At 43.2% G+C, this 27,659-nt stretch overlaps 1 protein-coding gene and 1 pseudogene across 20 annotated transcripts in view; one reads left to right on the forward strand and one right to left on the reverse strand.

Annotated features, from left to right (window-relative positions):
• The window catches only part of SIPA1L1 (signal induced proliferation associated 1 like 1), a 375,082-nt gene extending 350,662 nt beyond the window's left edge, over positions 1-24,420 (forward strand). For 18 of the 20 annotated variants that reach the window (XM_077909830.1, XM_077909833.1, XM_077909838.1 and 15 more), the window contains 6 exons: positions 170-335; positions 5,160-5,406; positions 17,839-17,985; positions 19,343-19,457; positions 21,731-21,815; positions 22,446-24,420. In XM_077909830.1, the coding sequence (XP_077765956.1) occupies positions 170-335; positions 5,160-5,406; positions 17,839-17,985; positions 19,343-19,457; positions 21,731-21,815; positions 22,446-22,589 (904 nt within the window). In that variant the 3' untranslated portion in view covers positions 22,590-24,420. The remainder of the gene's footprint in view (positions 1-169; positions 336-5,159; positions 5,407-17,838; positions 17,986-19,342; positions 19,458-21,730; positions 21,816-22,445) is intronic. The other 2 variants (XM_077909847.1, XM_077909849.1) reach the window with 1 other exon arrangement.
• Positions 5,809-5,875, reverse strand: LOC144321489 (U4 spliceosomal RNA; annotated as a pseudogene).
• Positions 24,421-27,659: the final 3,239 nt, after the last annotated feature.

A 27,659-nucleotide genomic window follows, 5' to 3' on the forward strand; every position in this document is an offset into this window, starting at 1 on the left:
TTTATTTTGTGTTTCCCATCAGTTGTGTCTCTTTCACAAGCATTTATGTGAGCAGATCGGCCTTTGTCCTCCTTTGGTATTTCCCCCCTGACTTACAGCCTCAAGGTGCATCGTGCCCTTATGTCACCTGTGTCTGTTGGTCTCTCCCATCTCTTCCCTTCCTTTCAAGGCGCCATCAGAGTGACGGCAACGAGATAGCGCACACGAGGCTGCGCGCCTCGACCAGGGACCTCCGGGCGTCCCCCAAGCCGGCCTCCAAGTCCACCATCGAGGAGGACCTCAAGAAACTCATTGACCTGGAAAGCCCCACCCCCGAATCCCAGAAGAACTTTAAGGTACATGCGAGGCAGAGCCCAGCGCGTTCGGGAGGCCAGACGGGGTGGAGCTGCTCACCGCAGCGGTGCCCTCCGGCTCCGGGAGGTGTAGGCTCCGGGCTCCTGCCACCGCCTGCTCCCCAAAGTTAGCTCAGTGTTTTCCAAGTGTTCTGTCCCCGCTCTCACACCTTAGGCCAGCTTTATATCTGCCTGTCCCTGCCGCCAGTCTTGTATCTTCTTCAGTGTACCCTGCTCCACTGCATGAGCCACGCTTTTTCACAGACGTTAACTCGATGACATTGCTTCTGAGAACTTTGCAGAGGCACCCGTGGTTCCCTCATCAGAAAGTTTTCTGTAAATGCTTTAGTGCCTTCTATCTGAAGGGTCCCTCCCAGTACTAGGAGCCCCCAATTCACCTCCTGCACTGAGGCCCCGCCTCTGCCCCCTGAGCCCCGCTGGGCGAGCCTACCAGCTGTGCACCACATCCTGTTCAGTCTCTCGGGAAATAGCCCGATGGACACCCACTCTCTTCACCCTTCATCCCCAAAAGCCACCTCTTCAGCCCAGAAAACTAGGTCTACATACTTATCTTCAGAACTTTCTAGACTCTTTACTTCACAGAACCTTCTCTCCACTTGCCTCATGGAATTTCAGACTAGAAGTGTCTTCTTTAAACCGAGCCTCCCTCCCCATCGAGCACATATTCAGGGTTTACGTTTGTGTGTCAGTGGCCAGAACTTTGCAAGACCCTGTGGAAGAATTTGTTTTTCCCACCTCAGCTCAGAGGACCCCTGAAGCTGGTACTTTTAAGGCTCTTTGCTTTCTTGTCCTGAAAGTGTCCAGTCTTGCCCTCCCGGGGCTCTGAACTGGTGTTTGTTGGGTGGGGCCCGAAGGTACTGTGCTCTCAGCACAAGGCTTCTACATGCAGTGTGTTGTGTAGCCCTAGGAGAAGGGACTCTACCCCCAGGAAGGTCAGGGCAGCAAACTTGGACATGTTCTCTTGTCCAGGCTCTTAGTTGAACGACTGGGTAGTCTGTTTAAAGTTACTAAAGAGTGTAATTTAAGAAGAACTCTGGCATTTGATTGAAAAGGTAAGCTGAAGTATTTCCCTCACCGCTTGCTGTCCTCAAACTGGAATCAGAATGCAGGGGGCAAACCTAGTGGGATGAGCTGTGTGCCCTTGTCCATTCCCATTCACGCTTTCTCATCACCACTCTGGTGTGTATGTGCATGCCTTCCTCAAGGGTCAGATAGACACCCTAACCTTGAAAGATCAGCATTTACAGAAATTAAATGTACTCCAAAAGCCATTCTGGGGTTCTGCTGAGAAACAAAAGGTTTATTAACATAAACATTAACATCATAAATCATTTTAAAGACTTGCCATTCTTGATTTCTGTGATTTTTGTTTCCTAAGCCAGCACTTACCAGTTCTGAAGCATCATCCAGGGTATAAATGGTTTCCTTAGTAACCTCGCAAAAGATAGTCCTTGAAACTTCTCTATCCATCAGAACCCACAGAGGTGTATTAAAACGTTTAAGTACCAGTTTCAAAATAAATTTTTTTTTTCAGATTTTTTTCCTTTGAGGTTAGAGGAGAATAAAACTTGCCCTGAAAGGAGTCTTCCCCCAATTCTCAGTTTTAACATTTTTGGAAAGGGGCAAACTCAGAGCTTTCATTCTTTTGATTTACTGATGCAGTGGAAATAATTGAAAGCAAATGTCTGTTTTGTCCTTATTCCAGTTCTCGGCTTTTATTTCCAAAATGAATTATTTTAATATTCCTAGTTGAAGCAGGGGTGCGCTTTCTTTATGTCATGATGGCATTACAACGAGACCCTCTGCAAAGAAAGCATTCTGCTGGCTACTCTGTTACTGGGCAAGACTGGAAAGCAGGGCCTGGAAACAAGGATGTTTTTTTCTCTAGTATCCTCCTTTCCAGCTTGGTTTCAGATGAGTTTAGCTAAGTAGCTCTGTGTGTCTTTGAGATTCTCCGTCAGAATGCCCATGGCTGTGCTGTGTCAGGAAGGCCAGCATGCCCTTGAGAATCTTCCAGGCTGTGCCTGGCTCAGGGCACTGAGCCACTGCATCAGGTGTGAGGATCCCAGCAGTGGCCAGCTTTGGGCTGTGACACTTGGAACCCATTGGCTTTCTTGGATAGCAAGTGCTTCCTATGAGTTATCATTAATATCAAATGACCGTGTCCCTCCCCGGCTTACTTGCCAGCAGAGCGAGCTATCTGCTGCAGGACATGGCAGGCTCTGCAGGGCAGGCCTGTGGCTCGGAGGTAGGTGGCCGCAGGGCCTAAGCAGTTGCCGCAGAGCTCCTGCCTCAAGGGAAACGGCGGAGCTCTCACATTCTGAGGAACCCCATCGGCAGGCAGAGAAGGGATCACCTTATCTTCCCTGAGGGCTATGTCCAGCGGCAGGTGAACAGAGCAAACTACTACTCGTGCTTTGCAGCTGGAAGTCTCAGGCAGAGACCAAAGGGAGAGGCTTCGTGCAGCTCCAGGGTTCAGGCAGAGCCGTCCTGCTTACTGCAGGTGCTTTACCCACCTCCCGGAAGCCAGGACGACTGGCCTCAGGGAGCGAAAATATCACTTCCCTAGGCCTTGTTCCTCAGCTTTGAAATAGAGACCCGGAGTAGATCAGTGACGCCCAGATGATTTTAAAATTCAGGGAACTTTTTAAATGAAATTATACACAGAAGTCCCATACGTAGAACTGAGAAAGCAGAATTTCTCAGAAGAGAGGGGTGGGTGTCCTGGATGCCTGGGCCCCTGCTGAACGTCCCTTCTCCCCAGGCAGGATGCTGGGAAGAACCCATAGAGGTGAGAACCCCCCGGCCTAATGTGTTCTCAGGTCCCTTCCAAGCCAGCTGTTGACTCCATCTTGGTTCTTGCCCAGGGCTGGCAGCACTGGGCACCACCCAGCAAGCACCCTGCATAGCAGGGACAGGGCGCTCCTGGAACTAGACCAGTGTGCCTACCTTCAAGACTGGAGTAGAAGAGGGACAGAGTGGGGGGCCACCCCAATAACTTGGGACAAGACACTTGTTAATGGGTGGAAAGCAACAAGGCCGATTGCTACCTTCTGTCTCCTACCCTGCTTCCCTTTAGCACAAGATGTTAAAACTTTTAATAAAGAATGCTGCCTAAAGGATCTCTTCAAGGTAGCAGTTCACTGCCTCGATTAAATATTTTAATATTTCCCAAAGAGGCTAAAACTAGAATTGGTGGAAAACCACCTTCCCATATAACCATCCGGGTAAGGATACTCCCTAGAAAAGGATGTCCCTTTGCTGAGCTCAGAGGTGCTAAAGAAGATCGGGAGCAGTGTTTGAATGGAGAGATCTGGGGCCTGGCCCGGTAGGCAGGAGCCTTAATGTGATAGTCCTAGAAGCTTGCAGATAGGAGAGAGTGAATCTGGCTATATTTTTTAAAATTATAATCAGCAAGCCATTTAACCTCTGTAATGCCCACCATTATCTATGAGGTGAAAAGAGAAATCACTGTTTCCATACCCAGTTCTCTGCATTTAAAGACACAGAGCATTTATCACAGCAGCTTCATCTTCCGGGCAAGCATATATGTACCTTCCACTTACTCATGAATTTTTAGAAGTGAACACAATTTTACACAGTTGGCTACATCTGGGGCTCATTTACAACATGTTTGATCGATAATTGCAGCAACTGTGCATACCACTTTGTGGGTAGCTTTGGCTTAATTAACTCTTGGGTTGAGGAACAGAAGCATGTTAGACCCAGAGCACATGAATGAGCCAGGTGTCAGTGCTGTTCTCAGGGTCCTAAATGGAGACGTGGCTGTGTCACTATCTCTCTGCCCCTTCAAAGTATCATGGAAAGTCCCACAGAGGCTTTCTGCCAGCTATGACTCAGCCCTCCTACTCACATCTTCACCTGTCCTCCACATTGTTCTCCCTGTCAAGGTGAACACAAATCTAAGGAGGAATGAATAAGTATAACTTTATTGCTAACAGACCAAATACTCTTTTGGCTCTCAGGCTGGAAATTTAAATATTGTTAATGTGTCTGTTGTTTCTCAATGCATGGGAGTCGAGCTTGCTTTCTGCAGAAGAATCTCATGTAAAATCAAATTGGTAAGCAAGGCAAAAGACAGAGATAGCAGCTATTTAGGACTTCTGCCATTTATATATAACTGTATAAATATTTGTCACTTACTAAGACGGCTTCCCTATTTTAATTTAATGAATAGAGATCCATCCTAAAAAACAATATCTGAAACTCATTAAATACACTATTAGTAGTTGATGTTTATCAAGAGGCATCTACTTACTAGAGTTAATCTGTTCTGATGATCTTTTGCTCGTTGCCCAGCAAACATGGCATCACTTGCTAGGCTTCTGGGGACACCCTCCTGGCATTGTGGCTGTTCCCCTGGGGACCACTGACAAACGCTATTGTGATCAGTCCAGTGGCTCATTTAATCCTGAGACATATTGGGCTCAGATTCGGTCAGTGGCACATGATTCAGATAAAACACCTCTTTGTCTGATTGTTATCTTGCTCTTACCACAACATGGTCCTGCTCTATCTACTTACTCTCACATCTGAATCGTGTGGCACCGACAGGCTACAGGCAGCATGTTGAGCCACAAGGATAAAGGAACTCCCACCTCTGCTCTGAAGGATATGTAGATAGAGACTCTGGAGCCTGGAGGCTTCCTTGCCAAGCTCCAGGATTTGAAAGGAGTGTGCCCTCTAAGAGCAGTGAGTTTTGTCAGCCCGTTCCCCCCACCCCAACCCAGGACCTGGGGGTGCGGCCCAGGAGACTAACTTTGTTGTCGTGACTCTGTTTTACAGTTCCACGCACTATCTTCTCCTCAGTCCCCATTTCCTCCCACCCCCACCTCAAGACGGGCCCTGCACCGAACGCTGTCAGATGAGAGCATATACAGTGGCCAGAGGGAGCACTTCTTCACCTCCAGGGCTTCACTTCTGGACCAAGCCCTGCCCAACGACGTCCTCTTCAGTAGCACATACCCTTCTCTTCCCAAGTCTCTCCCATTGCGGAGGCCTTCTTATACCTTGGGAATGAAGTCGTTGCATGGTAAGTTAGTGTTCCCACCGCAGCCCTGCAAAGAGGCCAGTCCCCAAAGAGAATGGCCACTCCGTGTGCTGACAGAGTGGTGCCTGGAGGAGGTGTGGCCTGCCTGTTCCAATTCTCAGCTCACCAACCTCCCTCTATCAGCCTGGCACCTGTAATCCTAGACCGTGGGGTACAGGTGCTCAGCCTCACCAGACCAGAAGAGTCATCTGGGATGCTTGTTCTATTTTTTATCAAGATGTAACTAACTTACAACATTATATTAGTTTCAGATGTACAACATAATGATTCGATGTTTGTATCTGTTGTGAAATGGTCACCACAGTGTCTAGTTAATACTCGTCACCTTGCATAGTTGCAAAGTTTTTTTTTGTGATGAGAACTTTTAAGATTCATTCTTAGCACCTTCTATTAGCAATAATCGTGCCTCGGATAACCCTCATTGGCTACGATACTACCACTGCACAAAGCTCATTCTTAGCACCTTCTAAATATGTGGTAATTATTACTGTAGTCACCATGCTGTACATTACAGTAAGCCCTGTGACTTATTTGTCTTTCTTTTATTTCAATCAGCCTAGGACCCTCAAGTTCCATCCATGTTGTTGCAAGTGGGAAGATTTCATTTTTTCAGACTGAGTAATATTCCATTATATATATATATATATATATATATATCATCCATCCATCAGTAGACACTTAGGTTGTGTCCGTATCTTGGCCATTCATGCAGTGAACATGGGGATACTTTTTTTTTTCAAGAATGTTTTTGCTTTCTTCAGATAAATACCTGGAGTGGAATTTCTGGATCATATGGTAGCTCTGTTTTTGAGAAACCTCTATACTGTTTTCCACAGCGGCTACACTAATGTACATTCCCATTAACCATGCACGAGGGCTCCCTTTTCTCTACCACCAATGTTTGTGTCTTCCCTTTTGGATAATAGGTACTCTAACAAGTGTGAAGTGGTATCTCACTGTGGTTTTGATTTGCAAATCCCTGATGATTAATGATGCTGAGCAGCTATTCCATTTACCTCTGTTGGCCATCTGTATGTTTTCTTTGGAAAATGTCTATTGAGATTCTCTGCCCATTTTCTAATTGGTTTGTTTTTCGGTTATTGAGTTGTAGGAATTCTTTATATATTATGAATATTACCCCTGATCAGACCTGATTTTCAAATATTTTCTCCCAGTTCATAGGTTGCCTTTTCATTTTGTTAATGGTTGTCTTTGTTCCACAGAAATTTTTTCATTTGCGTGTAGTCTACTTGTTTGTTTTTGCCTTTGTTACCTTTGCTTTTAGTGTCAAATCCAAAAGATTATCATCAAAACTGATGTCAGAGAGCTGACTGCCTGTGTTTCTTCTGGAAGTTTCAGTTTCAGGACTTACAATCATGTCTTTTATCCATAAGAAGTTAACCCTTTTTTTTTTTTCCCATAATGAGTTAACTTTTGTGGATTGGTATAAAATAGTGCTCTGGTTTCATTCTTTTACATGTGTCTGTCCCCAATTTTCCCAACACTGTTTATTAGAGACTGTCCTTTCCCTATTGTATATTCTTGGCTCCCTTGTCATAAATTAATTGACCACATATGCATATGTTCATTTCTAGGCTCTCTGTTCCATTGATGTGTCTGTTTTTATGCCAATAACGTATTGTTTTCATTACTATAGCCTTGTAATGTAGTTTGAAATCAGGAAGTGTGATACCTCTAGCTTTGTTTTTTTCCCAAGATTAGCTTCGGCTATTCAGAATCTCTTGTAATTACGATTTTAGGATTGCTTGTTCTACTTCTGTGGAAAATGTCATTAAAATTTTAGTAGGGATTGCACTGAATCTGTAGATTGCTTTGGGTAGTATGAACATTCTAACAATATTAGTTGTTTTATGAGCATGGAACATCTTTCCATTTATTTGTGTCTTCAGTTTCTTTTATCAGTGTCTTAGAGTGTACAGGTTAAAGTTATTCCTAGGTATTTTATTCCTTTTGATAGACTTATGAGTGGGATTGTTAATTTCTCTTTATGATATTTTGTTATTAGTATATGAAAGTGCAACAGATTTGTGTGAATTGATTTGGTATCTTGCAACTTCACTGAATTCCTTTATTAATTCTTAGAGTTTTTTGGTTCAGGGTTCCCAAATATAATATCATGCCATCTGCAAATAGTGAGTTTTGCATCATATTTGGATGCCTCTTTTCCCTTGTCTAATGCTCTGGCTAGGACTTCTAATACTTTGTTGAATGAAAGTAGTGAGTGTGTGTATCCTTGTCTTGTTCCTGACCTTAGAGGAAAGCTCTCAGCTTTCACCATGGAGTATGATGTCAGTTACGGGCTTGTCATACACGACCTTTTTAGGTTTAAGTATATCCCCGCTATACCCACGTTTTGAGATTTTTTTTGTCATAAATGGATGTTGCTTTTTGTCAAATGCTTTTTCTGCATCTACTGAGTTGATTATATGATTTTTATCCTTCATTTCATCAGTGTGCTGTATCACATTAATTGATTTGCGGATGTTGAACCATCTTTATTTTTTTTTTTTTTGAACCATCTTTATATCCCTGAGACAAATCCCACTTAATCATAGTATATGGTCCTTTTAATGTTTTGTTGAATTTGGTTTGCTCACATTTTGTTGAAGTTTTTTATATCTATGTTCATCAGGGATATTGGCCTGTGATTTTTTTTTCTTGTGGTGTCCCTATCTAGTTTTGGTATCAAGGTGAGTAATGCTAGCCTCATAAAATAAGCTTCAAAGTGTTCTTTTGCTGCTTTTCCTTTTTTGGGAAGAGTTTTAAAAGGGTTTTCTTTGAATGTTCAATAGAATTCACCAGTAAAGTCATCTGTTCCTGGGTTTTTGTTTGAATCAGTAATCACAAACCTCCCAACCATCTCCTTACTAGTTTGTTCAGATTTTCAGATTTTCGGTTTCTTCATGATTCAGTCTTAGTGACTTAGCACAGCAGGTGGCATGCCAGTCTCATAATCATGATTCAGTCTTGGCAAGTTGTATGTTTATGGGGTTTATGCATTTCTTCTTCTGCACAGTTTGTTGATGTGTAATTTATTATAGTAGTCTCAAGATCCTCTATTTCTCTGGTATCAGTTATAATGTCTGCTTTTTCATTTCTGATTTTGAATCTTCTCTTTTTCTTGGTGAGTCTAGCTAAAGCTTTGTCATTTTTGTTTATCTTTTCAAAGAACCAATTCTTAGTTTCACTGATCTATTTTTTTGTTTCGTGTCTTAATTTTTGTTTTTTTATTTCCACTCTGATCTGTTCCTTTCTTCTACTAATTTTGGACTTTATTTGTTGCCCTTTTCCTAGTTCCTTCAGGTGTAAATTTAGATTGTTTATCTGAGATGTTTCCTGATATGTAGATATGCATTTGTCACTATGAACTTCCCTCTGGGAACTACTTTGTCCACATCCCATAAGCTTCATTCAGTATGTTGTATTTCCATTTTCATTCTTCTGAAAGTATTTCTTGATTTCTCTTGTGACGTCTTCTTTGACCCATGGTTGTTTAGTAGCATGTTATTTAGTCTCCACGTATTTGTGACTTTTCTTGTTTTCTTCTTGTAATTGGGAAGAGATGTTTAATTTCATTTCAGTCATCTTAAATTTATTGAGACTTGTGGTTTTTTTTAATTTATTCATGAGAGACACATCGAGAGAGAGAGAGAGAGGCAGAGACGCAGGTAGAGGGAGAAGCAGGCTCCACACGAAGCTCAATGCGGGACTGGATCCCAGGACCCCAGTATCACGCTGTGGGCCAAAGGCAGGTGCCAAACCGCTGAGCCACCCAGGGATCTCCTTAATTTTATTAAGACTTGTGACCTCACATAATGATCCATCCTGGAGAATGTTTTATGTGTGACTGAAAAAGAATGTATATTCCTTTGTTTTGGGATGGAATATTCTGTATATAGCTGTTAAGTCCATCTGGTCTAGTGTGTCATTTAAGGTTGATATTTCCTAATTGACTGTCTGGATGATCTGTCAATTGGTGAAAGTGGGTTATCAGAGTCCCCTTACTATTACCAAATTGCTATTTCTCCCTTTAGGTCTGATTATATTTGCTTCCATATTTAGGTACTCCAATGTTGGGTACATAAATATTTTACAAATGCTATATCCTCTTATTGGACTGACCCCTTTATCATTATGGAATGCCTTTTTTTGTCTTTATTATAGTCTTTTGTTTTAAAGTCTTTTTTGTCTGATATAAGTGTAACTATACCAGCTTTCTTTTGGTTTCCATTTACCTGGAATATCTTTTTTCATTCCTTCACTTTCAATGTGTCCTTACTTCTCAAGTGACTCTCCTACAGGCAGCATATAGACGGGTTATGTTTTTTAACCATGCAGCCACTCTGTCTTTTCATTGGAGAATATAGTCCATTTACATTTAAAATAAATAATGATAGGCATATCCTTTTGGCTCTTTTGTAGTTCTTCTGTGTTCCTTTCTTCTGCTGCTGCTCTCTTCCTTTATGGTTTAATAACTTTCTGTAGTGTTAGGCTTAGATTCCTTTCCCTTTATCCTCTGTGTGTATCTATCATAGGTTTGTGCTGTGTGGTTGCCATGAAGCTTTCCTATAACTTATATTTATTTTCAGTTCATAACAACTTAAGGTTAGAATGCATTCTAAAGTTCTACATTTTTACTCTCCCAACATTTTCTGTTTTTGATGTCACAGTTTACATCTTTTTATCATGTGTATCCCTTACCTAATTACAGTTGACCCTTGAGAAACAAGGGAATATGGTCAAAAATCCATGTAAACCTGACTTCCCAGAAATATTAACTACTGAGAGCCTAGTGTTGACCAGAAGACTTACCAATAACATAAACAGTCATTTCAAATATTTTATATGTTATAGATCTTATATACTATATTCTTACACTAAAGTAAGTTAGAAAAAAGAAAAGTGAAAATCATAAGAAGACACATTTACAGTACGGTCTTTACCAATACCATAAGTTTACCTTGTCTATTTACATGATTAACCATCTATCAGTACCTATCCCAATTTTGTCTAATATGATACAAAACACTGTAGATATTATACACATTGCTAAGACTAGACATCAAAAGTGAAACTGTATCAAAAGTGAAAAAATCTGTACTTATTTACAGATGTAACAATTCATGCATTGATAGTGAAGCAGCAGCAATATGATTGCTCTATGGTAGCCTAGTGGAATTGATACAATTCTTCACAGTAGCCTTGCATATACACTAATGAATAAATCAATAAAAATATTTTATGGCATAAAGTACTACAGTCATATTCATAGTACAGTTTTAGAAACATTGTTACATTTTTAAAAAATCACTTACCTGTGATAATAGGCTGATACAGTTTCTCAGTTACAAGAGTGAGAGGCATGCTTTAATGTAATTCCTTGAAAGCAAAATTATAAAACAGTAAGAAAACTAAAATATTAATTTTATATTAAACATCACTCACAAATGCCTAGGTAAGGACAGGCTATCCGGTTCCATACAAGACTTACACTCTCAGTTTTCTTTCTATATGATGAATACTTTGGCAATGATGATGATGACACAAAAGCATCTCGTACAATTCTTGCTGTAGAGTTATTAGATTTTCACACAAAAACAACAGATAAGTTTATTAACTATATGGCTTGATGATTATTTATTATTCATTAAATGGAAGTGGATCATTGTAAAGGTTCTGCACCCTTGTCTTCACATTGAATAGAGGAGAGGGAAGAAGATGAAGGGATGGCGAAGATGGAAGGGGAGGTGGGAGAGGCAGACATATTCCATGTAACTCTATGGAAATTCATTGTCATTTTTGGCTTTTCTGCTTTTTTTTTTTTTTTTCCTAAATATGTTTTTATACAGTACTGATCCTTCCACTGTGAACTTTAGTTTTGGGGCCCATATCCTAAAATGGTTCATGTTGTAAAAGAAGTCAGAAGCAGTCTTGGAGAATCAGAACCCTTCTGCCAGACTATCTAATGTCAATTTGTTTTCTGGCACTTCTTCTAAGTCTTGTTCCTCTTCATCTGGCACTGGTTTGGAAGCACTCATCTCCATCAAGTCATCTTCTGTTCATTCCTCTGATGTGGTGTCTATTAGTCTTGGATTTCTCCAGGATCTGCATCTTAAAACCCTTCACCTCCTACCTTTTTTGCCATATTCACAGTCTTTTTCATGATTTCCTTGATTGGCTCTGTCATAAATCCTGTGAGGTTATGTACAACATCTGGACGGTTTTCTTCAGCAGGAATCCATTATTTAGGGCTTGATTGTTTTCATGGCTTTCTCTGTTACAATGATGGCATCTTTGACGGTATAATCCTTCCAGAATTTCATGATGTTCTATCACAGTTCCCTTCTATAGTGTTGACAATCCTTTCCACAGAATACTGTGTGTAATCAGCCTTAGAGGTTCTTATGACCTGTTGATCTGGAGGTTGAATTAGAGATGTCCTGTTTGGGTGCAAGTAGACCACTTCGACACCTTTGGTGTTGAACTCATGGGGTTCTGGGTGGCCGGGGCATTGTCCAGTATCAAAAGTACTTTAAAAGGCAATTCCTTACTGGCAAGGTACTTCCTGACTTCATGGACAAAGCATCAATGGGACTAGTCCAGAAAAAGGGTCTTCTTATACAGCCAAAAGTCTGGCAGCTGGTATTGTTTCCCTTCAAGATTCAGGGGTTGGTAGGATTATAGAAAAGGGGAGTTTTCATCCTAAACCAAACTGCATTTGCACAAAATAGTAGTCTGTCCCTTCCTTAAATCCTGCTGCTCACTTCTCTTCATATGGAGTAAATAATAAATGTCTTTTGTGGCATTTTATTCCAGAACAGGGCACTTTCGTCTGCATTAAAAAGCTGTTCAGTCAGATATCCATTCTCCTCAATGATTTTCTTAATGGTGTCTGAGAACTCGTTTGCTGCCTCTTGTTTGGCAGAAGCTGCTTCTCCTGTTATCTTGACATTTTTAAAACCAAACCTCTTTCTAAAATTATCAAACCATCCCTTGCTGGCATTAAATTCTGCAGCTTTAGATCTTTCACCTTCTGTTTGCTTTGAGTTGTCATATAATGACTTTGCTTTTTCTTGAACCATACGAGAGTCTGTAGGAATGCCTTTCTTATTAGCAGTCCTGGACCCACCTAAAAGCCACATTTCTGATAGGAGATAAAAAGTTCTTTCACAAAAAGTACAAGGCTTTTGTGCCTACTGGCACCACTGCGGTGACAGCTTCGTGCATTTCCTCTTCTTTTTCCACAGTGGTCCTTAGGCTACGTTCATTTACCTTGAAATGGCAGGCAACTGCAGCAGCAGACCTCAACCTGTGATACATAGCAAGCAATTCAACTTTTTCGTGTTAGTTCATGTCTTTTCTCTGCTTTTTGGAAACACTTCCAGCATCACTAGTGGCACTGTTAATTGGTTCCAGTGATGTTATTCAAGGTTTATGGTATGGCACTAAACATAATGAAAGTACATGAGAATGGAGAGCAGTTTTTACCCTGATACCCAATTTACTGGTTATATAAGATAAACTGCTCATATGGAGATGATTAGCCTCACATGCATTTTAAATGGCTACATTGAACACTAGGCCTCACTGCAGTAGCAACAGGAGGTGGCTACAAAATTATCACAGTAGTACACTGCACATACCATAGTTAATTTTGTGCAATTATGACTTAATACTGCATCTTTGGTCACATTCCTCTCAACTGTGAGTGTGCCATGTACAGTATGTGCACATTTTGGAAAGTTGTAGCTTTTTATAATAGATTTGTATATATTTTCTGTATTCATGACATCCTAAATTGTTGTTTGCCAGTTTTTGAAATTGTTGCAAATCTTCAAACATTTTTCTGAAATATTTATAGAAAGTCCACATAGAACTATACCCTTGCGGTTCAAAACCTGTGTTGCTCAAGGCTAACTGTAAAACAATTGTTTATTATTTCTGTCTTTTAACCTTCTTACCAGCCTTGTAAGTAATTGATTTACTATTCCCTGCACTGTATGTTCACGTTTTCCAGTAAGATTGATACTTTTATGTTTTCTTTTTACTAATTAGCACTCCTTTTAATATTTCCTGGCAAGGCCAGTCTAGTTGTGTTGAACTCCTTTAGGTTTTTTTTTTAAGATTCATTTATTTTAGAGCACAAACAGGGGAGGGGCAGAGAGAAAGAGAGACAAGGAAACTCCCCACTGAGCAGGGAGCTGAATACAGGGCTCAAAATCCCACAACCCTGAGATCATGACCTGAGCCAAAATCAAGAGTCAGACACTTAACTGACTGAGCCACCCAAGCGCCCCCTTTAGCTTTGTTTTTCTGGAAAACTCTTGATCTCACCTTCAATTCTGAAGGACACCTTTGTTGGGTAGAGGATTCTTGATTTGCAATTTTTTTCTTTCAGCCTTTAAATAGGTCATGCCACTCTCATCTGGACCAGAAAGTTCCTGCTGAAAAGTCTTATGGGGATTCACTTATACATACCAGGTTGTTTGCTGTTTTTAAGATGCTCTTGTCTAACTTTGGGGACTTTAATTATAATGTGTCTTGGTGTGGGTCTTTTTACATTCATCTTATCTGGAACTCTCTGGTCTTCCTGGATCTAGATGTGTATTTCCTTCTCCAGGTTAATAAAGTAGCTTAAGCTATTTTTACTCCTTTTCATTCTTTTTTTCTTTTTGTTGCTCTGATCGGGTGAATTCCATTGTCTTGTATTCAAATTCACCAATCCTTTCTTCTGTTTCATTTGATCTGTTGAACCCCTCTAGTATATTTTTCAATTCAATTATTGTATTCTTTGGCTCTGTGACTTCCATTTGATATTTTCTTACATTTTCTTTTTGTTGACGTTCTCAATGTGTTCATCCATTCTTCTCCCAAGTTCAGCAAGCATCTTTATGTCCATTACCTTGAACTCTTTGTCAGGCAGATTACTTATCTCCCTTTCATTAAGGATTTTTTTTTCTCTGGTTTTATCTTGTTCTTTTGTGTATTACATATTCCTCTGTTTCCTCATTTTTCTGGACTCCTTGCATTGGTCTATCTGTTAGATAAAACAGCCACCCCTCCCAGTCTTGAAGGAGTAGCCTCGTGTGGGAGATGAACTTTATTCAACCCTGCCCTAGCTCTTTCTTGTCTCTCAAACATTTGTTTGTCCAAAAAGCCCATTTCATTTTTAATAGATCCTAGTAGTTGAGAGTGTGCCAAGACCAGTGTCCCAAAGGGGAGCATCTCAGTCAGCACCAGATTTAGGCTGATTATAAGCCAGACCCTCTGGCAGCAGCTCTTGAAGTATGCAAATATATAGTCTTTTGGAATCTCAAATGTAAGCCCCACTGACCACCAGAGCCAGGTGACCTCAAGGTGTCCCCTGGGTGGCAGTCATAAAAACCAGGGTGCTAAATGCATGTAGAAGTTCCTTTCTCAGAGGTAATAGTGAGCCAGAGGAAAGCAGAGGGCAAGCACAAAGATAGCATGCACTGGCTTCTATGTCCCTTGGACACAGCCATGGTCCCTTAGTTATGTGCCAAACCCGAAGCATATCCTTAGACCAAAGCTCTGGAACCAGCAGATAAGCCTCTTTTACAGAAAGATTGGAGTTTGTGTCAGTCTGCTTTCTGTGCAGTGCCCTGCTTTCTGTAGCCTGTCAAGGACCATCCCTCCAATTGTTAAAGTCCCATGGGACCCAGGAATGCAAGCTCCCCTGGCCACCAGAGCCAGGCAGTCAGGGGGTATCCCTTGGATGCCAGCCATAAATACTAGGGCACCAGATGCATATAACAACCTCCTCCTGGCATGCTTGGTAAAAATAAAGATTTCTAGAACTTACTCAAGACCTGCTGAATTTCCATTTTAATACAGAGGTGTAGTTCGGGGATTATATTTTTACCAAACAAACCATATGCTACTATTATTGGACAGATTTGGCTAACATTAAATTATTTTTTGGAGACTTGTATCCACTGGCTCCTTCAAGCCACCATAAGAACCTGGACTTACCATTGTTCTGTCTCTCCTGGACTGTGAGGATACAGCCTGTGGTGTCAGCCAGTCATGTGTTAACTGATTCATTCATTCAGTGAAGAGCAGGTATTGGTTTAGGGGAAGGTGTATTGATGCCAGGCACCTCCTTGTTCTTGCCTTTGGTTCATAAATGCCTTGTTTGCTCTGTTACCTAACTAGGTCCCAGGCTAATCAAAGGCCACATTCTGGGACTATGGGTTTACATTTCTTTTCCTTTCTCTTCAGTCTGTCCACCTCCATTCCAGGGTTCTGCACCCACCCTCCCCAACTGTGACCCACCCAGTAGTGAGCCTGCTATGGAGCCTGGGGTCCTGCTTGTTCATTACACATAAGCTCTAACCCTGGCTCCCATCTGCCCTTTTTCCTTCTGGGCATTCTGCCTCTATTCATACCCATGTTTCTCTTTCTTTCTGCTGCTTCTCTGAAGCAGTATTTTCTTTGGATATCCTGCTTGCCTCGTTCGGTTTCTCCCCTCATCACACCTGAGCTCTCAACCCACTCTTGTGCGCATTCCTCCAGCACCTCCATCCTGCTCACCTTCTCCCCAATGGCAGACATCACTCAGGGATCCTGCCAGCTTCCTCCTGCTGCCATGCCCCCATCTGACTACAGCTGGAATCTGGCTTCCATTTTCTCCATGATGTCACCCTCCAAAGTTGACATGTGAAATGACCAATGTTGCCATCCTGACTTTAGGAGAAAACTTCATGGTAGTGCCCAACTAGGCCCTAACCTTTTCTCCCCATGTGCCTCCAACTTGGGGCCACTCTCCACTGAGTTCCACTGCTCCTGCACCAATAAACCCTTTGTGAAGGCATGTCCACATGTGTCACGTCGAAGTGGACCCTGTCTTTTAGACGTGTACATTCTAAGAGCAATGTAGAAATCGCATGTGTGGTCACGGTCCAGCTGTGGGAGGGAGGGAACGGGCTGCCCTCCTTGAGCCCCTCTCATCCCCTCTTCATGCTTTCCTGAAAGTCAGGCAGCAGCACGGTGACCCCACATCCTAAATGGAGCAACCCTAGTTGGGCTTATCCCCAACCTGGCCTTGTTTCAGCGACTGTCACTGGGCAATGGGGAGGAGCGGCTTCTTTTATACATATGGAAATTCGGGTGCCAGAGATAAAAGGGCAGAAGGGCTGTGAGTGACACACAGAATTGTGTTCCACCTACTTACCCTTGGTGGGAACACGTTTAAATAGATCAGAGCATTTAATATCTGGCAGTATTTGTTGATTTCCATTTACTCATCATTTTGCTAATTTAAGCACATTAATAACTAGCAGCTGTACTTCAGAGCAGTTCTTTATGTAATTTGAAAGGGAAAACAAGCACTAAATATACTCTAGTTTACCAGGCTATCATCATTTGGGAAACTTTTTAACTCCTTGTAAACAGGTATTTCTGGAGTCACTCAGCAACTTTAACTGAGATTTTAGCTTGTGTTGGCATGGATTTTTAGTATCATCACATTCCGAGGGTGGCCTCTCTCCAGGAGTTGCACACTCTGCCCTCGTCCCTGTGCCAGCTCCTGCCCTGTTGAGAGCATGAGCCCAACGACACCCCTGCTCTGTTCTCTGCCTCTGTGAACTTGAGCAGTAGCAGCCCGCGCTCAGATGTCACACAGTGGCTCATTGTGCCTACTCCTCCCTGCCCCAGGCCAAGCGAGGGTTAGTTGTTATGACGGTTTCATGTATTTTTAAAGTTGTCACCTTAGAAGCAGCTCCTGCTATTGGACTGCTCTGATCCAAAACTGATCCCAAGAGTTGCTGCTTATGTTCTTGGGAAGGGGAAGAATGCCAAAATCAACCCTAAACTCACCTTCCTATAGTAACTCCATATGAATAATCAAGCCCCCCCCACCCCAATCTGATTTGGTTTTCACATCACCCTGCAGACACATCCAGCCATGGAAACCAGCAGGCCATCCCCAGGGGACAGGGAGTCCACGGGCAGGTGGGTCAGATCCCAGGGCCCAGTCTAGTAAGAATAAGCCTCATTATCCCTCACGACAGGTATCAACAAGCTTCTCTGGTCTGGCTTCAAAATCCAGAAACAGGCCTCATTGACCTACCCTGAATCCTTGGCTCTGTGGCAGGGAAGCAAGACACTGGAGCTGCCCTGGATCCCACTGTAGACAGACAGCTCCCACAAAGACAGATGCAAAACTAACTTTTCTAAGTCTCACACTACTAGAAATGAGACAGTGGGAGATGATTAAAAAATGAGCTAAGACTGGAGGAAGCCAATTCCTAGTTCATGTCAGCTTTAGAGTAGCCCCTGATGGTCTACTGTACTAGAAACGGATTTTGGGTAACAACTGACTGGTTGTCCTGTGGGCACAAGAAGGATTTTACCTCTCATCTCTTTCTACAGGAGAGTTCTCGGCCTCAGACAGCTCCCTCACCGACGTCCAGGAGACCCGAAGGCCTCCCATGCCTGACCCTGGCCTGATGCCCCTGCCTGACACTGCTGCGGATTTAGATTGGTCCAACTTGGTGGATGCTGCCAAGGCCTACGAGGGTGAGTCCGCTGAAGAGCCAAGCAGGAAAGCGCAGGACTGACAAGGCCAGGCTGAGTTTTGGAGGCAGGGGAGGTGTGAGGCTCTGGTCAGTCTCCATCCACTCTGCTGCTGTGAATACACTGACGGCACATGTACTAAACTGGCACAGCTGGAAACCAGTGGAGCTAACAGCTACTGGGCATGCAGTAGAGGCTCACGCTGTGGGATTCAGTCCAGTGGAGCCTGACGTTCGCTCTACCTAGGAATTCATAGCATGGATGTCTCACCTCCCCATACGTGGGAGGGGCAAGGAGTGGGGGAAGCCCAGCAGTCACTGGAATGAAGAACACAGGTCTAGAGAGAGACCCTTCACCATGTCCTAAGGGTGGCAGTGCTCATGTAGTGCTGCATGTGTTAGGGCCTGGCCCCAGGCTCCACACATGTCGGGGACTCCCTGACCTCTCCCAACTCCATGTGCATTCTCCTGTGCCAGCCCACCATTGGGGTGCCTGCCTCGGTGCAGGCCCTCACACTGCAGCTGCTTTCTCAGACATCCTAAATGCAGTGCTATCTGTGGACGTGGACATAAATGCCTTTTTTCACTCTATGGTCATCATTCTAAATTCTTTGGTGCTAAAATATTCTTCATCAAACAGTGATAGCAGATGAGTGGTTTGGGTTTTGTTTTGTTTTGAATTGCTCATGTTTAAAGAATTAAAAGTGGCTATTCCATCAAGTTACAGTTTTCAGAAGAAATCGAATAGGCAACCATGGAATAGCCCATGAGGCCATCCCCATGTTAGCAGATGGCAATTCCCCAGGACTGCACTTGATTTTAAATTTCAATTTGTTAGTCACTCTCCTTTACAGGAGGTGGCAATAGTTTTGTGTTTTTAATGAGAGGTTTTAAACTTTTGATTTTGGTGTCTTGACTCAAGTCTTTAAGTTGGGTATATTTTGAAACACGTATGGTTGGACTTTGGCTAAAACCCACTGAGGTAGCCAGGAATCTTGTGGAAAACATACTTCTAGAAGTGCATTTTATATCCTCACGAGTGGAAAAAGCCTTGGTCTGGAAATTTGGCCCAATGCCTGTTTCCAGGGAGACATTTCACAGAATGCTACTTTGATGAGTAAGAAAAAGAGGACTACAGATTGATTCACAACAAGTGTTTTCAAAAGGGCTCTTACAATGCTACTATCCTCTTACCACTTACACCATAATTCTTTCCTCCACGGGTCAGGAGACAGGGTTCCTGATGCAGCCCCACATGTAGATTAGATTTGACTGTCCTTGTGGGCCAGCTGTCGACCTTTGATGGGACTAGACCCAGGACATGGTTCCAAATACTGAACAGCTTCTTCTCTCCCTTCCAGTCCAGAGAGCCTCCTTCTTTGCTGCTAGTGACGAAAGCCACCGGCCCTTGAGTGCTGCATCCAATGGTGACCAGCTTGAGGAGCAGGCTCTGGCCCAGATGAAGTCTTATAGCAGGTTGGTCACCCAGCAGCGAGGTCATCACTCCGCACCGTGTGTCCCCTGCACTCGTGACAGCGAGTGTGGGGAAGAGATGGAGGCCACATGGATTAGCTGATTGAAGCTCATCACCAGCATGCCAGACTCTTCACATTCTAGAATGCTATGTAACTAAATACTGTAAACATAATTAAACTGTTCTTGATGACTTAGTCATCATCATGAATATTCATTATTATTGAATGCCATAATGCATTTATGCTCTCAGGGTTTATCGTGTTAAGGTGAGAAAAATCATTTGCCTTATTACATCCTTGAGCCTGGGTTTTGAGTTTCTCTCCCTACTCTCAGTTGGTCAGACTTGTAAATCTGCCTGCATCTTAGCAGCTTCCCAACATGCTGCTTTGGATCTGCATTAGGTCTGGGTCATCAGGATAGGGAAGATTCAATATAGAATGAAAAGCAAATGGTAGCTGAGGTCCAGAGAGTTTCCTTAGGAGTTAAGAGCAGAAATTTTGACTTTTGTTTCACTCTGCAGAGGCGGTCTTCCATTTTCCCCTCTTTCAAGTGGTGAGGATGTTGGGTAGGTGTGTCATATTACTCTATATGACCAGAGGCTGCTGTGCTATGTGTCATAGGTGCTCCCTGATGCAGAAGAATTTTCATCGATTTGAAATCTCTCCTTTTAAAACCTTTTGAGGATGGTTAAGAATCCAGGTTACCTATAAAGTTGGACAGAAACAGACAACAATAGGAAAAGTGAGGCTGGCTTAGGTTGTTTAAATAGCCCAGGGGAGGGGGCTGGTTCCTGAAGACCTCACTGAGCAAATGTGCAAGGAAATGCTCTTGACAGAGAAAGAAGAGTTCATGGATAGTGCATTCACTCTTCTCACTGAGGCATCTCGGGAGGGAGAGGGGCAGTTTGTTAGTTTGGCTATTGAGAACTTAAAAAAAACAAACTGTAGAGTCAAGGGTGCAGTGAACCCGAGGTGTACCTTCTTAGTACGGGGCCTCCCACAAGGAGAAGTCAAAGTGAACAAATCCATTCTCCTAAGAAAGGATTATTGAACAATAGTTCTTAAAGCTTAAGCTGAGGGTGATGGTTGGCATTTTTCTTCAGTGAACAAATGGAGTTAAAGGTGTTTTTAAAAATCAGAGCATATACAGACATGTAATTCACTTTGGAAACCTTCAGACATCAAGATAGGCTGCTAAGAATTTTCCTTGGCCATCCCATTTTAAAAGTTTGAAGATCCTTATCATTTTACTTATTAACAGACTTGAGACACACATGCCACTGTGAGTTTTGCCTTATGGGCTTGTAGATCTAGAATCCTCAGGAGACAACAACACAGCTCAAGTAAAGACTGCCTTTTATTCCAGCATTCATCTGTGTTTTGACCTCTGGAAAGAGGCAGCTGCAGGTTCTCCCGGTGGAGGGCTCGAGACTCTTGGTTGTGTGACTCTGAGGTCGTGTGTTCGGTGAGAACCCAATTGGAAACTTTCTGCAGCTTGAATACAGGTAGACGGGAGTTGGACAAAGGACAGTTGACAGGGGTCTTCAGCCCTCGCCTGCTGGTCATCTGTCCAGGTAGTTGGGTGACCTTCTCATGCTCTAACTCCCTGGGATTTTATTTTTTGGTATTCCACTAGCAAGGCGTTACTAGCACTTCTATAAATTGGGAGAAAGAAAATGGGGAGGCCTAGTTTGCTAATCATGATAGTAAAGGAGACATTAGCATCAGACCAACGAGCTTCTGAAACATATTTTTTAAATATTTTAAGATACTTAGATAAGCTTTCAAGACGGAAGCACGGTAACTTAGCTGTACCTGGACGAGTAACCATAGACAACTGTTTTCTGGGGGACTCAGAGACCTCCCCTGTCCTTATCCCGGTTGCCCCGAGGTAGAACTGACATCAGCCCTCTGCACACAGGCGCTCTTCTTGAAGAGCACAGGAAACACTCCACTGCTTGACACCTGTGCCTGCCAGAAAATACCTCTCCTGACAAAGAGACCATTTTCACTTACTGTCCTATATTCCTTTGTCGTGAAGATCCAGCATCTTTAACAGAGGAAGCTACTGATTGGCTGTGGTTCACCCTTGTATTACCCTTTGTTAAGATTACCATTTTCTTTTTTAAAGTGAAAATGCACATTGGGCCACCGTACTGAGTAATTTGACATTTAAAAAACCATTTTGCAAATACAGCGGCCTTGTTAAAAAATGCCAAACAAACCCAGCCGTGGAGGCTTCTGCCAACACCATCTTTTGTTTCTTGTCCCCAGCAGTAAAGATTCCTCCCCCACTCTGGCTTCTAAAGTGGACCAGCTGGAAGGTATGCTGAAGATGCTCCGGGAAGATTTGAAGAAGGTAAACACATCTTCCCAAAGCAGAGTGCCTGGTCTGTGCAAACTGCCCTTGAACAAACGCCCTTTTAGTGGAACAACATGTGGGTGTTCTGTTTTCTCGGGACACACATTCCACGAGCTGCTTGGAGCTCTGTTCCCACTGACACCCCTGTGCAGGCAGGCCTGCCTTGTCATGTGTACAGAAAGGTGGTTCCCAGCTCGTGAAAGCCTTCAAACCCCAGCCAGCCCCTCTGAGCCCTCTCTCTCGACCTCCCCACCTCTTACCTAATGGGTCAGTAGCCCAGACCCACACACCTCCATAGGCTTTCACACCAGGAGAACTGAAGGTTGCTTTGTCTCTTCCATGGCTTTGACTGTATTAAGACAGTGGCCAGCAAAACCATAGTCCAAAAGTCAGGACAATCCTTACCAAAGACATTAAAGTACACGTTAATGTCTTTGCATTCCAAAATAAACTTTAGTGGGTCTCTGGTAGACCCGTTCCCTGGCTTGAGTAGCCAAATGCCTACTATCAGGCCACACATAGAGATGTTTAGCAGATACTCAGGACGAAGAACAGAGTTGGGTGAAGGGGACAGATGGATCCGTAGCCCCCCGTCCCAGCCCTTTTCTACCCTGCTCTACCTCCCAGGAGAAGGAAGACAAAGCCCACCTGCAGGCAGAGGTCCAGCACTTGCGGGAGGACAACCTGAGACTGCAGGAGGAGTCCCAGAACGCCTCCGACAAGCTGAAGAAATTCACGGAATGGGTCTTCAATACCATAGACATGAGTTAGGGCAAGCAGCCATGGCCGGTCGGGCCAGGGGGCCCCGGGGTGCGCTCTAGTGAGGCCCGGCAGTCCCTCAGCCCTGCCACTGGACGCCTTCTCCGCACACCCGCCCTCGCTTCCTACTTCGGCCCCTTTTGGGGAGCGCACAACACAACAATTGCAGATCAACAATCATTATCTGCCTTTTGTAGAAAAGAAAAACAAAAAAGTAAATAAAAATTTTAAAAAGTAAAATAAAAGTTTAACTGCTAAAATGTGAATGTCTTTATTTTTTTGCACAATATCTTTATCTGTTACGTATTTAAAAAAGAAAGTGGGCCAAGGCGCCCTGGCCCATCTGCCTCTATTTCCATTAGCTCTTACAAGTTCAGGTAACCCAAGCTTTCCCTCGTTATACTGACAAATGTCATTGCTCCTAGGAAAATAGAGTTTTTTAAAATTGTTTATTTGGGGAGGGGGGTTTCCTTACCTTTATTCCTAAAATGCCTGGGGAGGGAGGTGCTTTGAGAAAATGCCTTCCTCCCCTGAACAACCTGTGCATGAGCTAGCGCCCTAGAGCCCCTATCTCCCCATGTCCGTGTCTGGTAGGGGCAGAGTCAGCGCCCCAGAGACAGAGCCAGGGCCTCGAGCCATGCCCCTTTGCGGTCCTGCATTGTGACGTCACTCCCCCCTTCCTTTCCTGGGGGAGATGGGCCCAGGTGTGCGCTCCTCAGAGCTAGAGCCCTTTTGATCTGGTTTAAGGGAGTCCCGTCCAATTGGAATCCATGCCCCTCCAGCTTCCTGGCTCCAAACATTAATTGGTTTCAGAATCCCTCCAGAGTGAAATCTTACTTGTATGCGTTTTGGTCCAAAGTATAGCTTTTGTTTGAGATGTGTAAAGATGAAAATGTGGCAAAATTGTATTTTTAGTGGACTCAAAATGGCCAGATTAATCCTTTCCAAAGCCAGACTTCACCAGTACTTATAACTAGGGAAAGTGAATGTTAAATTGTTTAATACTTGCTTGTTGGGAGCAACGACTGTGATCCTAGGACGGGCTTATGAAACCTGCATGTCCTGGTGTGCACTTGAAGCACGGTGTTTCCCGAATCCTTTTGTGGCCAGCCAGAGGATTCTGTTGCAGAAATGATTGATGTGCTGTTTTTCCTGTCTAGTGATGCAGCTGCTCTGGGCCTCTGGCCATTGTCCCAAGGCCCCCAGCCCTGCAGACAGACACACTGGGCCCACCAGTGTTGAGGGACCCGGGGAGCCCCTGGTGGCCTTGTTTCTTGCCTTCATAAAATGTCATGCAGCTGACACCCGTGTCCCTTCAGTGGCAACCTTGATGTAGGGAACGTTCAGCAATTTAGTGTCATCTGCTTGGAAGCTCCCCACCCCAAGTAATCTCAGCTCCTTCCTCCATCCCTGAGAGAAACTGGATGGATTTTCCCTCTACTCCTCCCACCCCCTCCACCAGACTTTTATGGTTTCATTCATGATTGTGATTTTTTTTCCATGGAATTTTTTTGGGGGGTGACATTTCCATCATGGAAATAGGAAGATTTCGGAGTGCTTTGTAAAGATCTCAATTGTCTGTCTATTTTCTCTCTTTGACTTGTATGAAGGAGATTGTTACGTTGCCTGGTATCTCTTTGTAAATGAGAAATATCGCTAACATCCAAGCATTCTGAAGTCTTGCTGATCCTTCCGAGTTTTAGTTTTTATTTAGTCTTTCATTTGTTTGGGGGCTTGGGGCAAGCTATTTATTAGAGTTTTGCAACAGAGTTCTTGTTTGAAGTCTTTAAAGACTACTTGTAAAATTCAAACAATAAAATTCATTTTAAACGCTCTTTTAAAATGCCTTGGTATTATTGCTTGAGGTTTTCTTATTTGAAAGACCACCCAGTAACTCATTGACCCTCCTTGCAGCCGATTTTTTTTCATGAGGTTCCATAAACACTGAAAAAGGGTTCTTCAAAGTTTCTGTCCCTCATAGAATGTTAATGACCTTTTTTACTCTCTGTACACATGTCCTTAGAGAATTCCTAATTTGGCTTCTCTGCTTATAATTTAATATTTGCTGAGCACTTTCTAATTAGTTCCCTCTTCATTATCCATGTGTGGATTTTCCATAACAACACCATCATTCCCTGAGCCCAGCACATTTTTGGACCTCCGCTACTGCATCACTCGAATCTGTGTTAGATGTTGTGTGCTCAGGGAATACAAATGCCTGTTAATATTAGGCTGTACAAAATATAATTAGAAAAGTTAATCTACTGAAAAAGTCATAATGCATTCCAAAGCCAAATGGAACCAAATTTTTAAAATCTTACCACATCACTGTTCCTCTCCACTGGTGCAGCTAATTGAGAACTGACAGTTTCTTCCTTTTATTTGGTTCAACAGTTCTACAAATTCTAGAATTACAAGACAGGGCAAGACTGGATGTCACAAAATAAATCTGATTAGCAAGCTAAAAGGGTCTGTCTGGACCATGATTCTTACCTGGAAGGAAGGGCTTATCCTTTATTTCTGAAGGGCTTGGAAGTAGGTTGAGAGTCCCTGGGAGACATTTCCTGCCTCTCCTCAGGCCATTAGCCTACGTTGATGGAGGGTCTTCATCCTTGAGCTGATTGGAGGGCCATCTGGTTGTGCTTCATATCTGCTGCCTGGGATAAACAGATGGGGTTGGGTTGGATTACCAACTCCTCAGACGGGAATAAGATGGGAGTCCAAGGGCAAAGGAAATAGGCCCAGTGAGGTCAAGCCCCTCGTCTCTAGTTAAATACAGAATGATAACCTGAACAGATTCCAGTCTTAAAATTGATTCATTTCAGCAACCTTTTGGTGCTGCTTCCCCATCTCAACCAAAGTTGAGATGAAAGTGCAAGATGGCACACCTGGGCCAGAAACACATGACCAGTAGAAGACCAGGGCATTGTTCAACAGGAATTCTGTTACTTTTTAAAAGAATGATACCACAATAATGTTGGATGCCTTTTCTCTGTATGAATTGTGCCACTAACGACCTATCTGTAATGAATAAACCTTGGATCCATCAGATAAACATTTGATGTGGACTGAGACTCAAACCCCACCCACTACACAGCAGCTGTGACTTTAGATAAATTACCTAATCTCAAAAAAAATAAAAATAAAAAGTTAATCTCTGAGCTTGGTTTCCTCATCGGATAAAATAGTAACAGTTTCATATAGTTTGAAAGATTAAATGGGATCACACATGTAAAGCCAGTGATTGGGAAACCAAAGACACAATAACTTACCTTGTCCTCCATCTCCAATATTTTAAGGCTTTTGTGTTGTTTTCTGGGCCAGTGTCCTGGCATGTTAATAGCAGAATGGGACGGAAGGGCCAACATGAGCTCCACCCCTCGGTTTCCTGTCAGGTGCTTTCTACCCTTTGCTATATATTTTAGAACGCTGACTCAACACTTACGTTTCCATCGGAATTACTTGGAGATTTTGTTAAAATGCATCATTACAGGGCTGCATCCCCAGAATCTGATTTAGCAGGACTGGGATGGGGACTTAGTGTTAACATTTTCTAGAAGTTCCCAGGTATTGGTTTAGAAGCAAGGCTTTCAAAGAGTAGAGTTAACAGGTGGACATCCACACCCAGTAATAATGAAAAGAAATAGATGCTACTACTGTAGCACGTACTACGTCCACATGCCCAAGTATCATTTTTGATGGGTCAGCCAACCACAGAGCACCTTGCAGGGGAAACGGGCTTAAACTATACTAAGGAGAGGGTTTAGGTACAATAAATTTTTTCTTTTTTCTTTTTTCTTTCTATTTTATTTATTTATTTATTTATTTATTTATTTATTTATTTATTTATTTATTTATTTTACTAAAGAGGTAATTTAGATCCCCCTTTGCATGAATCTTTTTGCCACTTCACTATTTTAAATTCCTGTGTTACCTGGATGGTACTAGAGTGTCCTCACGACTATTAATGGGATGAAACTAGTTACCAGGTCAGCAAGAATGACCTAGGTCACCTTGCTGGAGCGGTGGGTGGCTGGCTGACAGTTTGGATGGCAGTGCTGCCAAGGAAAGCAAGACATGGGAAAGCAGGTGAAGAGCCCTTGGCCAGGCCCACGGTGTGTGGCCACTGGGAAGTCCAAAAACTGGGAGACTTGGTTCTAGGCTGGAATGCTGAATTCCACTCACCCACTTCCAGATTCAGTCCAGCCTGCTTACCCCAATCTCCAGGAACCTATCAAATCTCAAAGTTACCTATCAAATCTCAAGTTTTCAACTGCCCTCATTCCTGCCGCTACTGTTAAGAAACCAAATCCTCATGCTGGAAGACCAGCCCATCTTCTCCACTTCTGTCTGGAGAGGAAGAAAGAGTTGCTTATCTTCCATATCCTTTGGATAAGCTGCAGCTCAGAGATCTGAGGACAGTGGCTCTCTTTCCTGAGGTGATCATCAGAACCTTGGTTTTCTGGACTCCTGCTTTGGCCCCTCATTGTTGCCCTTTCCAACAGATCTCCTGCCTCTCCTCAGGCCTGCCAGCCTTTGCTCCCTCCGTTCCTTGTCAGACTAGCCCTCTGGCCTACCATCCTTGCAAATCTAGCTTTTCCTGCTGTCTTGCATTTGTGTGTCTGCGTCATCGCACCTGAGACCCGAGAGATTTCACCTTCACCTCCCTTCACCTCTCTCTTTTTTTTTTCCCCCTTCACCTCTCATTACACCCCTCAGCCAAGCTCGCCTTCAGTGCTGGGAGCCAGCAGCTCTCACATTGCCTTCCCTCACTTACTTTGAGCACATCCCTTATGCCTCCCTCCTTTACAGCTCCTCTGCCGGGCTCAGCCCCTCCTTTAAATACATGCAGCTCGTTTTATTCTTCAATTTGGACCTCTCATGACCCAGTTTCAACCTGAATGATCTCCCGGACAAAATAACTTAAGCCTTGGGTACCTTACTCTGTATCTTTAGACAAATGCTTTCCATAAGGGATCTTGCCACATATTCCAGAGATGCATCCACCATTCTTTTTTCCTTGACCAAAGTGTTCTGTGTTCCTTTAAATAGACCAATCTCACTACATGTTTTTTGTTGTTG

This window comes from Canis aureus, chromosome 9, assembly GCF_053574225.1.
Source record: "Canis aureus isolate CA01 chromosome 9, VMU_Caureus_v.1.0, whole genome shotgun sequence".
NCBI lineage: Eukaryota > Metazoa > Chordata > Mammalia > Carnivora > Canidae > Canis > Canis aureus.